This window comes from Melanerpes formicivorus, unplaced genomic scaffold (genome assembly GCF_026170545.1).
Source record: "Melanerpes formicivorus ecotype bairdi unplaced genomic scaffold, bMelFor1.0.p_v2 SCAF_4, whole genome shotgun sequence".
NCBI lineage: Eukaryota > Metazoa > Chordata > Aves > Piciformes > Picidae > Melanerpes > Melanerpes formicivorus.
In genome coordinates this window covers 10,835,047-10,851,798 of record NW_027142356.1, presented here as the reverse complement: position 1 = coordinate 10,851,798, position 16,752 = coordinate 10,835,047, and the positions used below count along the sequence as shown (strand labels likewise).

General features: G+C 36.7%; 1 protein-coding gene across 8 annotated transcripts in view; it reads right to left on the bottom strand.

The window, feature by feature from the left end:
- The window catches only part of FAT1 (FAT atypical cadherin 1), a 97,005-nt gene that overhangs the window by 54,287 nt on the left and 25,966 nt on the right, over window positions 1-16,752 (bottom strand). For all 8 annotated transcript variants that reach the window (XM_068136911.1, XM_068136910.1, XM_068136903.1 and 5 more), the window contains exon 3: window positions 6,916-7,230. In XM_068136911.1, the coding sequence (XP_067993012.1) occupies window positions 6,916-7,230 (315 nt within the window). The remainder of the gene's footprint in view (window positions 1-6,915; window positions 7,231-16,752) is intronic.

Genomic DNA, 16,752 nt, shown 5'->3' with positions numbered 1-16,752 from the left:
AATCGTCCAGGAAAGTCATGGTGTTTCATCTAGCTAAAGCTACATTTTAATAATTTTTCACATTTTTGTATTTTAACTGATTCTTAGAGAATATAGATGAACCGAGATATCAGATTGTTGTGGACCAAATCCATTCACTCCAGAATTTAAAGATATGGCTTATAAAAGGAGAAAATTAACCTTCCAAATGTAAATCACTGAATTTTGTGTGTGTTTTTATGTGGTTTATTCATTTCACTATTTGTTTATTAATCCTAACAATGAAGATTCCCTTAAGAAAGTTGACCATTTGCAAGAGATGGTTGGTCTTGCTTTGTCACCTTCAGAACTGGCCATCCAATTTGAAAAGACAGTTTCTAAATTTGAAAAACATAGAATTTATCTCCTTAAAAAGCCAAATGGAAATGTATTGCTCTTGTTGAAAGTTTTTTAAAGTCTTGAAAAAGATGAATTAAAAAAGTGATTTGCCAGAGGATTTTTCAATATTTATCACAGCACTGACACGGGTTGTAGAAGTTTTTATCTTCTGAAGGAAATGCTGCAGGAACTTAGAGTAGCATGCCAGAAAAAGCACCACATGATTGAGCACTATGAATAGAAACAACTCTTTTTTTTTTTTTTTTTTTTTTTTTAAGAACTGCCTTATTCTAGTGTTCTCTATATATGGATAAGGGAATTAGAGATTAGCACTTTGAGACATTTCTTGAATTTTCTTTAGCTATTCAGTTATATCTTTACATGAAAGTAAAGTCAAAGCAGCAGTGTAACAAATCTGTTAGATATAATTGTCCTTAATATCATCTTTACTTTGATGTTAAGAATGGTTTATGGATGACGTATGCATTTGCACAAGTACAGAGAGAGGTGATCAAATGACACTAAGAATATCAGGATATTTCCAATACAATTATACGCTTTCTTCTGAGGCCCTTTAGATGTATAGGGATACATCTAAATCCTAAAATATTCATTTTTAAGTGAGAATTCGTAGATTTAATCAATACTGTTGCCTTCCTCCCCACCCCCTTTTGTTTTAACTGTGTATTGTTTCCTACATTTGCAAGGCAGAATACTACTAGAACAAGTCTTGAATGCACTTGTCTTTTATTTGCTAAATTAAAGGGAACTGCTTTCATAACTGACCCGTGCATAAAGACCTCCATGCAACACTGACGACAGAGATGATCACATAAACTGTTGCCAAAGGTCTTGTCTTGGAGAAGAATTTTATAGCCAAATCTCAGTTAGCCTTTAACTTGGGACTAGAAAAACTGTATTATGTAGCAATGCTGTATTTTTTGCAGGGACTGATCTTTTGTTTTCACCAGTCAAAAATCAAGCCAAGCTAGATGTTAATCAGGATGCTAATTCTAAGTAATCATCTCTTAAAAGGAAATTAGCTAATGCTAATGTTATATACACAAACTCCATTAAATCACACTACTCAGAGAGCGTATCAAAGAAAGACTGGTATCTGTGAAGGTGGTGCTATGCAAGCAGCTCATAACAGTATCTGATCACGATTTCTTCCTTAGACAGAATACTAATTTTGCACATTATATATTCCATCTCAAAAAAACATGTTATACAGGGAACCTGTCTCACATCACCACTGAATATTGAAAGAAAACCACCCTTTCTTTTGAATTCCTGCTTATCAGCACAGATCATGCAGAGCAAGACCTGAAGTTAAGTAGTTCCAGGGACAGAAAAAAGAAGGGAATGACTGCTGTGCTTTCCATTCATTTTCCCAGCTATTACAATTTCTCTTTTTCCAAAGAGATGTAAGAAAATAATTTTAAAAGCCCCTAATCTACCACCTAACATTTAAAAATTATCTGTACAAAATGCTTGCAAATATTTTTTTAAAAATAGCTGTCTACATTATAGCAAATTACCTTTCCAAGTACTAAATCTCTAACTACTATACAGAGAATGGATGGGAAGATGTTACTAGAAATTTCACCAGTATGAACTTGAGTTCCAAAGAAGGTTGAAAAACACTAGTCTAGCAGGACTTTAAGTTTTTTAAAAAGAAAATATAAGTAGCTTTTTGCAGAATTGAAGTCTCTTTCCAAATACATACCTGTACAAAGTAACCCACTCTGGTTTTAGAAATTTAACAAACATTTGGGTTAATTCTGGTCACATTTTCAGTAAAGAAAAGGAAATTATCTGCTCTAGAGACAGTGTAATTTTCTCTGCACGTGACAGTTAAACAGTTGGGCACATGGAAGCTGCTACATGCACTTCAAGTTGTGTGAGATAAATGAACAGTAACTGAGCCTGGCATTGTTTTCCAGCTACAGAAGTAACATGAACAATTTCAGTTGTTTGGATCTCCATTCAACTTCAAATATTACTGTGCAATGTAGCAATACTGGTTTTATTCAAGTCTTAAAACATTAGGTCAACTGGGATTAAAACCCACAATAAGCTAAAAAACAAAGATTTCCTTTGTTCAAATGAAGCCAATACTATTGTGCGGTACTGGCCCTTCACTTCCTCACTAAGTAATTCTCCAGTGTTATCGGAAACCCATGGAAGTTGTTTGCAGCTGTACCCATTTCCTATTTCACTTCAGTCTCCAAATCAGAAACACATAAACACACAAAGATGCCGCTTCAAAGGTTACAAAGAGTGTAAAATGATAAAAATCATGCAAGGTAGGTGACTTGCCCATGAGCTAATAGCATTTTGTAACTTCAAAGAACTCTAATGATTAGTAGAGACTAACAAACAGACAGCAATAGACTTGGTGTCAGCAAAATTTGAATCTAGCAGTTTGATAGAACAAACTTCTTATATGAAAATATTATTCTATTTTGGGATTGCTTATATAAAAATGCCTTTAAATCATCACTTAATTTGAAGGTTGATGTTAACTTTTTAATGTGCATCCTGAGGCGTAACGTAATTTATGAAACAAAAACTGACACAATCTTAAACTGCCACAGGATCAATTTAGTCTAAGTATTTTCAAAAAACAGATTTAGCAAAAAAGAGCATAGAAAAAAAAAGGAAAGCAAAAAATTATGTCAAATAATATTAAATCCTAGACAAATTTATCTTAAGATTTAGTCACACAAACTAGGTAATTCCAAAGTAAGTCTTGACTATATTGCATGGGTGCATTAAGATGTACATCCTCAAGCCTAACTGGGAGCATAAGATATCATATGCTCTGAAATGGGCAATTACTCAATGCATCTCTTGGAATTCCCTACATAAGAAAGGCCTTAACTAAATAGACTAACTCCTACACTAAAGGATTACCAATTTATTCAAAGGAATGTCCATGGCTCTCTCCCGGTAATACCCAAGTACTTCATAAATATGAATGAGTATCTCCTCACAACACACCCAAGCAATTAGCTCATGCAATTATTTCTGTTCTATACCTGCAGAACTTAAGTATGAACAAAATAAAACACAGATATCTTGGTTTGGAGCCTATAAAATTCTGGAAATTAGCTACTTCCAGGGAACAGAAAGCAGTATTTCACTTGACGGAGGTTATTGCTATTTAGAATCCTTATTACTATGACGTGTGGGAGTCCAGGCCATGGACAAGAATACCATAATGTTACATTCTTTAAAAGAGAGAAAAAAATGGGTCCTTGACATGGAAAGGAGGCAATAACATAATCTCAACTGAAATATATTTTACCACTCATCACACATTTTAAGAATCCCAACATTTGTCTTAACTTGGACTGAATGCCATCACTCCTCATTAGGCCTTGGGGTGCACAGCAGCCCCAGCTCAAAGTAGCAAATGTAGCACTCTACTAACTTGTGTTACTGTCAACATTACAATGGGATACAGTTAAGGACTTGATTCATATTCAATCCCTAGCTCCCCTTTGGCTGGAAGGGAAACATAAGGCCCCATGAAGGTTTCTCTTCCTCTGACAAACAGCTTACAGTGCAATAGCCTCACAAGGTCCAACAAGGGCAACATACCTGCATAAGCAAACAAGCGGATTTGAGCTCCCTAATTCTAGTCAAATATACTTTTTAGCTGAGCTCTCTTTTAATTAATTGAGGGAGATTAAAAGACAGTTATTGTTGTAGTGTATTTTAAGTTTTTTTTCAGCTCCTTAACATCTCAATCCTAGTGAAGGTGCTTTCATGCCAAGTCAGAAATGTATTTGATTTCTAACAGAAGAGAAACTTGGGAAATTGCAAAGCTGATAACCTCAGTCAAAACTCATCTTGATCACATTAGCGCCTATTGCAGAATCACAATTTTAAACTCAATGTGTACAGGAAAAACATGATAGCCCATTAGATTGCATGAAATTCCAATGTTCTATATAATAGGAAGACAAGACATATGAGCTAGCTATTTAATATCCATTGAACTCATTTGAGGGCATTCTGGAAACAGAACAGAACCCAGCCAAAAGAGGTTTTCTTTCTCTTCTAGAGCTTCCCCTCCTGTCTATTATGTCTACCTAGCCATACAACTTTAACTGCAACAGTTATAAATAGCAGGAATAGATAAATTAATTGTCTATAGTTGGAAAAAAAAAAGTTTAAAAAAGTTGGACATAAATCAGGACATTCTTCTCAGTGCCTGTATTCTACACCCTTTTTTCCCACCTCCCACACACAGAGCTGAGAAGGACTCTGGACCTCACAGCTTGCATCTGCAGCATGCATGCTACAATAAAGGCAGGTTAGAAACTTTCCTGACAGAAAATCTTTATTCACTTTCTCTTAAGTGTTCCTTATCACTTCACCATCTAGTGTGTTGAGCTCCCTCAAGCTCTCTTTCTAACATAAATGAGATCAACAGTAAACTACTGATGAAGAAAACTACAAACTCAGTCTGAAGACAAGTCACAATCTCCTGCTGCCCTAATTCTTCTATCCATTAAATAAAGATGCTGCTTCGTCTCAAAATTTATGAAAGGGAGACATGCAAGGGTCTTTTTTTGCAACAAAGTTAGGAAAATACTGCATAATGATACAGAAGGCAGAGAGAAATAGGGAAAGGCAGGAAGAAAGAGGAAGAGAAAATGAGCTACAGAAAAAAACAGGAAAACAGCAACCAAAACTAATTAGACAATTACATAGTAAAGATTAAATGAACATAGGTTCACTTGCAATGTAAGCACTGCAGTCACTCAGTTCTTTCCACCCAAGTTACAAGCAATTTCACTCCTACTTTTGCAGTATCAGTGACTGACATGACAAGGAATCTGAAAGTCGCAGGCGAACAGTACTTTTCAAAAACAGGGCGAGGAAGTAGACAGAAGAGTGGAGTGGTTTTGCTTTTGTATCATGTGTAATACAAACAGAAATGAAGTGCACACAGTTAACGCATTCACTTTAGAAAACCGTGTGGTTGAATTTTTTTCTTTTACATGTTGGGCTTCCTGTGTTCTAAACCAAATGCTTCTGTACATACAGTATTTACAAACAGGCTTTAATTGTGCTGCAAATCTTCTGTTGCTTTAACTATTTCCTATGTCCCCCTAGGCAACACCTTCACTAGCAGATGCAGCATATGCTGACAAAGAAGTTACTGTCAGAAATAACCCAAATAACGTACCTGTGTTTGCACTCAGAGTTTTGCTGACACAGCAATTACAGCTGATACAGCACTGTCTTTCATACCCTGAGCTGAAACAACTAGGAAACAGAATGAAGGCCACAGAGTCAATCCAGCCTTCAAAACACATTTTTCATCCTATTTTTTTCTTTTTTACAACCCCAGAAAGTCCCAACATGAATGAGCAGGAGCTAAATGAATAAGGCTTCTATTGTTCCCTTCTACTTACTGAGTTTGTTACAGACTGAAGTCACTCTCTGCATCACCATAGTACCTCTAGTCTAAAAATCTCCAGATTCTGAGAAGAAATTTCTGGTTGAGTGCATCAGAAATATCTCCTGTGTACTATTATCTCAATATAACATATAAAAAGCTAAGCTACACCCAACCTAGAAAAATATTATTTAACTAAAACCAATCCCTTCTTTACCATTTGGAAAGATCTCTGGAAAAAACTTACAGCATATGAACTATTTTCTCTATGTTCATTCAGAAGTAAAGGATGGCAGGCAACTTTTAAACTGCTTTTAAAATTGCAGTGCAGCTTCAGTTGAAATGGATTGTTTTGTTTCTTGCTCCTCTGCCCCATACACATTTCAGTATTTGTAATTCAAAATTACTAAAAGGTCACTTGTTTCTTTTATTTATAATATGTCTTTACTGAAGCTTCCCAAACAACCACTGAAGGACCACATGGCAACACCACCTGCAAATTATCTTTCAAGTCTTGCTTTTCTTACAAAAACAAGTTACTTACAAAGATAGCCCCTTCTGATCATGTGGCAAGTGAGCTTAAAGGTAATAAATGGCTTGCTTTGCCTAGACAAACACTACCCAGATGAAAAACTAAAATACAAATGCCCGCCCCTGCCCAAAAATAAGAAACCACAAACAAACAAGCCAAACAAAGCCAAAACAAAAACCAAACATGCTTAACAAAAAGCTTGTGCATGAAAACTGGAAAATAGACTGCCACAAATAGCTTAACTGGAAGAGAGATTGCTAGAAATAGCTTGGATCAAACTAATCTAAAATATGTATTTTTACTGTATATTTACTGCACTACAACAGCAATTAGACATTGACAAGTCTAGAGTGGAATTACTCTAAAGCAAACCTTACCAAAATATTAATGACGTGGATGTCAAATACTCTGAACTAACTGCTTCACTCTCAAATTCTCTTTTACTTGTTTGTATAACTTAGTAATACTGACACAGCCCAAGATACCAGGTTAACTATTGTGAAACTATGGTTATAATGTTAAACTAAAGATCTAGATTTTCCCTGGTTTATTTATGCAAATGTGTTCATTCAGTCATATGTAAAATAAAACACTGTATTGTACTTACCAGTTTTTGGGTTTATTGAAAAGAATCCCTGTGGATTTCCACTTGTGATCTTGTAGGTTAGTTTTTCACTTGAGCTAGAATCTGGATCAAATGCCTCAATCTGAATGACGGATACATCTTTAGGCGAGTTTTCCATGACCTCTGGGTAATAAACTGGCTCTGTGGTCTGAGGAGCATTATCATTGACATCCCCAACCTCTATGTAGATCTCAATGAAAGATGATAAAGGCACAACGCCTTGGTCTGTTGCATAAACAGTTAACCAGTAATGTGAAGTAGTCTCACGATCCAGGTGATCTGCAGTCTCAATAATACCTGTTTAAGAAAGATAAATAGAAAATCAGTAACTCTGTAAATATGCAGATGTGTTTAAAAACTAAGTAAGTAATGCTTAAAGAAATCAACAACAACAACAAAAAGTATAAATTCAAAATAACTGACACTGATTCTGCAATTTGTGTTAGATACACAAACGCATTGAGGTTAGCCTGAAGCCACAGAAATTACTACAACAGTTTTCAGCAATTACGCATTACAGATATTAAAACAATATATTACTTAATTTCCTTTCCAACATCCTTTGAGATTTATCAGATCAATTAGCACTATTCATAAAAGCTATTTTGCCCAAAAGATTAAATATAATGATTAATTCACAATCTTTTGGGAATTGAATGACCCTCTATACTCATCACTGATCATGGTGCATTTTATACTAAACTATCAGACTTAGATGCTCTTAAACTGTTTATCATTACTCATATTAATGAGCAGCTACTTAAATAGGAAACATTCTTATCTATGTGCCTAAATGAATTATTTAACTGAACTTTCTTAATGTGCTTTTTCGGGTTCACAGAGAAATTACACAGGGAAGAAAATAAAAGCCACACCTGAAGCTAATCACAGTATCACCGTATCACTAAGGTTGGAAGAGACCTCGAGGATCATCGAGTCCAACCTGTCACCACCAGACCTCATGACAAGACCATGGCTCCAAGTGCCACATCCAATCTCCTCTTGAACACCTCCAGGGATGGTGACTCCACCACCTCCCTGGGCAGCCCATTCCAATGACTAATGACTCTCGGCTGGTGCAGCTTCAGACTGTGTCCCCTTGTTCTGGCGCTGGTTGCCTGGGAGAAGAGACCAACCCCTTCCTGGCTACAGCCACCTTTCAGGTAATTGTAGAGGGCAATGAGGTCACCTCTGAGCCTCTTCTTCTCCAGGCTAAACAATTCCAGCTCCCTCAGCCTCTCCTCATAGGGCTTGTGCTCAAGGCCTCTCACCAGCCATGTTGCCCTTCTCTGGACACGCTCAAGTGTCTCGACGTCCTTCTTAAATTGAGGGGCCCAGAACTGGACACAGTAAATCTTTGTGGCATTAGGACCAACGAATAGCTTCCATTACTCTGGCAATGGAAAATAATACTTAGCTCAATTTTACACACACAGAATGAATTATCACTTAAGGAACAGCTATACAATTCACAAACTTAGTAATAAAAATCTGTCTGCTGAGTCTACAGGAGCTTATCTGAGCCAGAACTAAATAAAGTTTTTAGCCATTGTCAAGGAAATACAGATCCATGTTTTTTATGGGCAGTTTACTCTCTAGGTACAGTAGAGCATGCATGTGTCAAAAGGTATGCGATGTGTTGTAACCTGTATGATGAGGGATGAATATTAAAGGGATTTGTGAAGACATGGCATAATAAAACTTTTCACTTTCATTTTCCTGCTCTAGATCCTCTTATGAGTTGTCTGATTCAAGGTATTTTCTAAGGTGGTGTTGGATGATAGGTTGGACACAATGATCTTGAAGGTCTCTTCCAACATAGTTTATTCTATTCTATTCTAAACAGAAATTAAAATCACTCTGATCTACACCAAGATGAGGGACAGAGCAAACCCTGGTAGCCATTTCTGTGGAAATCTTGAAGGGCTTTATTATGAATCTTATTGTTCGTTATACTGACACACAACAGATCTAACCAGGAACAGAGGGGAGATGAGTCAAACTATCACAGCGACAAGTGGTTTTGGACTCTGGACACACTCACACAACGTGGCTATGTGTGATGTGGCACTTCTCCTGAGCTCATTTACTTGACACAACATACTATACAGTATCAGTAAAACAGGACTTTGATAAAACTACGTCACTGTGCTTTTACAGCAGTTCTTCAGGGAAGGAATTAAGTATCATTGCTTTGACACACCCCAGACACTTTAATGCATTATACCAGCTGAGCAAAATGATATAAATATCAAGGAATTACTCATTTATTCATTACTTTCTTTGCCTTGTGGGAAGCTGCATAAAGGTCTGATGATGTTCATTTGAAATTTTAAGACGTCAGTATGATCACTTCAGAAGGACTGGAGAGGATAGCATCTAATGCTTGGATCTGCAAAATACCACGTAAGCATTTTCAAGCAACACAGAACTACCACCAGATGTCAGTGTGGAAACTGGTTTTAAATAGTGCCGAAGGATTCCGAACTGGACTATAAAGAAAGGCACTGCAATTTGAAAGTAAACATACATTACATATAGTCTATGAAAGCATTTTTTAAATCAAACTGGTGGCTTTATAATTTCCCTATTTTTGTTAGTTTGCTATTTTGAAGAACATCATAAAAGAATTAAGTCAAGGTGTTAATTTTGAGGTTAGTGGCATTTTACATTTCCAGTCCTTTCAGCTCAGTATTCATGTTTCATTTGATGGTAGTTTTATTATATTTAAAAAAAATAAAAATCCTGCATAGTCACTGGATTTCTGCTGTGGTTACCTGCATAGCTCCTGACTGTTAAAGTACATAAATTTGCTCTTAAAAATGGCCACACAGCAATCAGTTATCTGGATTCTATTTTTGTAACTCACATCACACCTTTTGCACCTCTCTACTTCAGCCAGGAGACTTGTTTGGAGTAAATAAAGCCATTAATTATTGTAACCTCAGCTTTTCAACCTAAATGCTGTATGTGGCACGCAAGCTCTTTGACTTAAGTCTGGATAGACTACGTGTGTGCTTTGAAAAATTATGTAGAGACTTCATGTCCTACCAAACACAAGACTGGGCTTTATTAATTCCCTTCTACAAGGCTTCCAGCAATACTGGTGTGTTTGTGATCCATGCAGCACACAGTGGGCAGGCTTATGTGCTGAACTGAGCAACTGCTATAATTTTACACCTATCCTGCTTTCTAACCAGTAGCTACATCAGAAGTGGCAGACTAATTTTAAAATAGCCTTGCCTGATTTTAAAGAAACACAAAAAGAGACTCTTGTAATGGAGCTCACTTCCTGCAAGCTGTTCAGCTGGCATTTACAAATTTTACCACCTTAGTTATCAAAGCCTATGTCAGGGAAGAAGACGACTGAACCTGCATTTTTTGTGTGCATTATTAGTTCACAAGTGTCTACTCTCTTCAGTCCCATACTTCAAAGGATGAAGGGGGGGGGAGGAAAGGGAGTACCACATCAAAACAACAGTAACAACCATGTCAAAAAAAAAGTATGTAAAAAGTCTGTAAAAAGATTACAGAATAATGACTAACAGTCTGATACAGTACACATGCAGATTTATTTTGGGGTAATTTTTCATTTCAAATTAGGTCTGCATATGACATTGTTGTATATTTTACACTGACTTACAGAAATTTCAGTGAAAGGCTCATCTGACCATAGTTGTGACATAGTTGTTTACCCAATAATGTAGCTCTGATTTTCAGAATGTCTCAAATTTTCTACAGGGTCACCCACATGCTAAGTGTGCATTAGTCAAAGTAACATGACATCTCATTCACTGAAATGATTTTTCACTTTTCTCATGTAACTCACTCAACAGATCATGAATTGTGTATGTGCTGTTTATAATTCTAGACTGAAATAGAAATAATCTAGGAAAATTATTTTATGATCGGTCAGACATGCAAAAATTTCTGTTTAACACCAATCAACAGATGAATTCCTGAATGAACATTTCCCAGAGCCATAACGGGTACTAAAAAAGCCCATGTACCCCCACTCACAGTTTAAAGTAGATAGAATAGGCAGGCACATATCCAAGTTGAAAAATGTGTTAGAGAAGCATCACACCTAAGTGGATTGCTTATACAATATTAAAAATGAAGATTCCTCCAGTCATGCAATAAAAACAGGACAGGGAAAAAAATATTTACTTTTACTCCTTGGAACACTGAGTGGGGTAGAAGAAAGACCACAACACCTAGCTCTTCATCACTCAAAGCCACAGGCATGGGGAGGGAAGGAATGACTGATCTATTAATGTGACTCAGCTTTCTTCCTGTTGTTTCCATTTGGCAAATACCAATACAGTCCACAAGACAGGGGTTAGGACAAAGCTCTGACTATGAAATCCTGCATTTCTTTGGTTCTGCATCAGCACTTATGTCACAAAACAATCAACACTAAACTCACACAACTAGATGGGAGTACTTGGGGTTCCCCACCTTTAACAATGACTGTACAATCTGACCTTACATCAGTAACTGCAAACCACCACCCTTTTCTCATTACTCTACTTGAAATTGCTCCTGCATCGGCAAGTTCAACACTAAATCTTCCTTGACTTTGCTTGTGAGAACACTATTAGCTTTGTCTTTAATATGCAACAATAATGAACACAGATGCAGGTAAACTTCAGTAGTCTACTATCCCTTCTAAAAAACACAAGCCCAAGAAGAGAATTTAACAAAGTTTCCTTTTTTTTTTTTTTTTTTTAAACAAAGACATCCACAGCTCTCCTACTAAATCACAGGTCTAGAACCAGTCCTTAAAGTACCATTGCTTGGTGTGCCAATTTTCTGTAGTGGCCTACTTTACATATTAGGGCAGCATCATATGTTATGCTGTCTGAATGCCAGTGCTTGTAGAGTTCATAAATTCACTGACTTCTAGTTCTAGTGGTTCTCAAGATCGTGGAGAAAAAAAAAAAATACAATAACTCATATATCAAAGACAAGTAATAAAACAATCTAAGCAGGAGTTAACTTGTGTTCATCTCACCATCTGCTCAATCCATAAAGGATCAGTAATATGGTGATCAGTATCATCAGTTTCAACAGTGTATTTTGACACCAAGAAAGTGTTTTCACTTTTTTCTTCAAGTGGTGCAAAGCACATTTAGGGAGTATAGTTTAAGTGCTTCCATTTTATCTTCCATGTTGTAAAAGCTCAATCTCTGCTCTAACTCTTCTTCCATTCACAGAAAAATCTTTAATCAGCAATTTTCCCATCCATTTTATACATGGAGGCAATCTGGTAATTTAAACTTTTACAAACCAATTGCTTTTTATGTGCAAGAAAAGTGGAAAAATCTTCCACAGAGCACCACTAAGGAATCTTTAGCATGTATGGCAATCTCAAAGACTTGCAAATATTATTGTTCAAAATATATGGTGAAGTCAAGATTACAGAAACATTTTTCACTTGGCTGGATATGTAATCTTGAAGCCTTTCAGGTGGTCAAGATTAAAAGATATTTGTATGCAGTTACTAACGACCAGAGCGAAATACGAAAGCGCTCTGATGAAATGTTCCCTGATCATCTGAAAGAGGACATCAGAGCTGACTTCACAATGTTCAGACATCTGAAATTTTAGACAATATTGTTCCCACTTCACAGAAGAGACTTCCACAAGTCCAACTTATCACTCAACCCTGCCTAATCAACTAGATTATGGCACTAAACGCTTCATCCAGACTTTTCTTAAACACTTCCAGGGACTTAGACCTCACCACCTCCCTGGGCAGCCCATTCCATTGGCCAATCACCCTTTCTGTGAAGAACTTCTTTCTAAGATCAAGCTTAAACTTCTCCTACACAGCTTGAGACTGTATCCTCTTGTTCTGTTGCTGGATGCCTGACAGAAGAGACCAACCTTCACCTGACTACAACCACCCTTCAGGTAGTTGTAGATGGAATCAAGGTCTTGATCCAATAGGACTTGTCTATCAAATTATTTAAGGCAAAAGTCCTAAGTAAATGCTATTGAAAGAATTTGGACAGAACTCAATACAGAAGAATAGCTGGTTTATGGATACAGCAACTGAGGAAAAACCAGAATGTTAACCCCACTCTTGGTAACACTACTTCCAATTTAAATCCCACAATCCAAGTCACTACAACCAAAGTCACTCTTAAAACAAAAATAAACATATAAATCCACTTCAAGTCTGACAGTCTTATATAGTCCAATTCTATCTAATTAACAAATGTTCAAACTATAATACTCCCAATTCCCAGGGATGATCCTCCTTAAGTGTGCTTATCCATGAGAACTCTCATTAACAATATTAACAATTCTGTAATGGAAATCAAAACCTGCAATCATTTCTCAGCAAAGCATGAAAATGCAGTTTAGCAGAATTTGCTCTCAGAGTGACGTTTTAAACAAAGAGAAATCCCTGGCTTGGAGCATTGTGTTTGAAATCTGATTACAAACCTAATTAATCTAAATTCTAATAAGCTGGGCAAATCAAAAAGCTTCTTCAGCTGCCTTTTTTTTTTTTTAAAGAAAAAAAAAAAAGGCAGTGTTTTCAGAACAGCATGAACAAAGGGTTTGATCAAATATGACCTTCAATGAACAACCAACTGAAATCAAAGTTTTGAAAGCAAGTGGATTAGAACTGTTAAACACAGAGGCATGTGGTCCCTCAATGGCACTAGTCTGCCAACATGCCACCACAGACTGGAACTTTGCCTTGAATTCTAAACAAACAGTAAGTCACTGTGATGTAAACTATCACTAACGTCTATGCAATCTTTTGAAATTAAAATAAAACTGGAGGAAATGCTCAGCACATACTGCAGTTCGTTACTTGAATCTAGACAGGCTGCATAGATTTCCCCTAAAGTTATTAATATTTATGAAGTCTTTCATGTGGACAGGGGTCTACAGAACCCTGACTCCCAGAATTTGTACAGGTTTTCTGGCCAAATTTCTGGCCAATTTACATTTGTTGTTGTTAAAGAAAGAATCACATCTTTCTTGTTGATTAGTGGTTTGGTTGGCTGGTTTGGGTCCTTTTGGGTTTAAGTAAAATATTACTGAATATACTACTGTCACACTTGGTCTTGTAACATTAAGCACTTTGGAACAGTTTTAAGTTTCCTACTAAAATCTCCACACTTGCACGACCAGAATAGGCAAAAAAACATTTTACAAAGCCAGTATTTTCTACTTCAATTAACTTCTGATTTCTGCCTAGGTCATCTTATTTAAAATAGGATCTGATCTAAACCATACTTTGCCTTTTGATGCAAGTTAATGACAGCCTAGTTCTTCAACACTATCCAGGTTGAACACAGATGAACACAGATGATTTCCCTGGCAGATTTCTTCATATTTTCTGATATGGTCTATTTTTTCCTTTTCTGAAATATATCCCCTTCCTCAGATTATTACCTGCCATGACATGATAAGCATTTTCCTGAGATACAAAGGCTATGGGATAGCTGACAGGATTAAAAAACAAAACAAAACAAAAACCTAGGAAAGAGCATCTGGCACAGAAGATACAATACTTGACTGCTTCTCTGCAGTCCCCAGAGACCTCAGAAAGGAACACATCCATACTCTTTTGGCCTCCTTTTCCCCTTGAGTAGCTTTCAGAGGCACAGCAAAATTAGGACAGTTGGCAAGTGCAATCCTGTGTGTTATGCATAGTTTTTGGGTTTTTTTTGCAGCTTTTTTTCCCCTCCACTTTATTCTTTCTATCAGACATAGTAAGAGAAAGCAAGGTGACTTAGAAAAAAAAAAAAAAAGGCAATTTATTAATAGTTATGGCACTCACCCACACAAGATAAAACAGACTACAGCAGACTACACCCATCGGTAGTATGCAGTATAAATTGCAATTCTCTTTCTAATTGTGACCAGTGTCATAGCTGAGACTCTTTCCACTTTTAGAGCAATTACTAACAAAACAAAAAGCCCTAAATAAACAAACAAAAAACAAACTAATGAAAACAACAACAAAAATTCTCTACCAATTTATCTGTAGTTCTGATAATAACTTCTTTCCCCGCCCCCCTTCATAATTTTTGACCACCACTGTAGTCTGAGATTGGGAAATGCCTTGAAGCAGCAGCCAAATACAGCCACAACACTAAACACAAAGAGTTCTATAAAGTGAAGGCTTTGAAACAACCTGTTGAACTCCCAGCAAAAAGAAAAAAAAAAAATCTTTCTTTCCCTGAGGCTGCTGGGCTACTGTAACTTCCACCTCTACCAAGCACCAATGCTAAGAGAAAGCTTAGCCTTATCTTGCAGTTCTTCTAAAATATCATCCAACAATAACGTCAACCAAATTTAATATTATTGGACCATTCAAGTAATAGCCAATTGGTAAAACCAAAACAAAGGCAGCACAGTATCATGCCAGTCTGTACACAAGCCAACTATCCTTATGCACTGAAGATTTCAAGTATGTCCTGCCACAGAGACAAGGACCTGTTCAGCACTTAAAACATCAGTTGAAAAGAGCAAAATCTCCATCCTGTGAACTCCTTGAAACAATCTCCTTCTAAAGAAGGAATGGAATGAGTTTCCTTTTGCAGAAGTGAAATGTCAGCTCATCCATTCTATAAACAGGGCAAAATGCCAAGAGAGGCACTGTACTCTGTCTCTTGAAATACTAAAGACCTGCAGCAGGCAGCATAAAGTATATACAGTCTCTCTTTTAAGAGAACTAATATTTCTGATAAATAAAATCAACCTGGAGAAGTGGTAGCCTACCTTAATCACTTAAGCACTTTGAGCAGGAGACATTATGTGTTTACACCTTCATGAATCAAAGTGCAACAGCCACCCACAGAAATATGAGTTGCTCTTCAATTCCATAGGAATTTAAAGCTTATCACGGACAATGCAAGCTCCTCATCAGAATTCTTGCATCTCGACATTTACACAGACTAAATTGGACTGTTTCAGAATATAAGTAATCCTTGGTTGCAGCCCTGAAGGTGAGCAGAGAGTTTTAGCAGCTATTGCTAGAATCCCACATGAACAAGGTGTTCACTGCTCTTCTCTCTAGAAGCATTAGACACAGCTGTAACCTAGCAACAAATCATCAATATTACATTTTGCATAACTCATGAAGAATTCAAATTACTTGTTTGCAAACAAGTCTGAGGAATATATGAATGTGCATAACTACTAATTCAATCTAGTTTGAAATAGTTTCAGTGATTCTTTTGGACTATTCCAGGATTCTTCTGTTTTGCCTGAATAAAGCTGAATCTTAATTTAACAGATTCTGATTTGTTTTGTTAAACAATTTGGTGACTTTACCTTTTACATACATCCTGATTAACTGTACTTTAAAACCTCCCACAAATAAAACCACAAACCCACCAAAAAAAGCCCACAACCTTAAAAAATTCTACAAATTACACTTGCAGGCTATGGAGTTAAGACTTTCAGATGCACCCCAAAAGTCATTTACAGAACACAGAATTAACCAGGAGTGACCGTTTAAGGCTGTGCCTTTAAGAAAGAGACAGTGCTGGGACACTATGGCTGAATGTTTTGGAATATTAATGAAAACAAGCAGATATTCTAAACTAATTTCATTGGTGGATTGGTAAAAATGCAGTTTTAAGTTTAGGTGCAGCTGGGACTTTCCTCAGTTCGCTCCTTTCCTTTTCCCTTTCCAGCTCGTCTGCTTCTGGGCTCCCTGCCAGACTGACCTTGGACAGGTAAGCAACTAAGGCCTACTAATATTCTGCTTTATTAATAACTGCTCTTTTTCTCTCTTTCTAACCCTCTTTGGGGAAAAAGGGGAGAGAAGTGGGTACAGGGGGG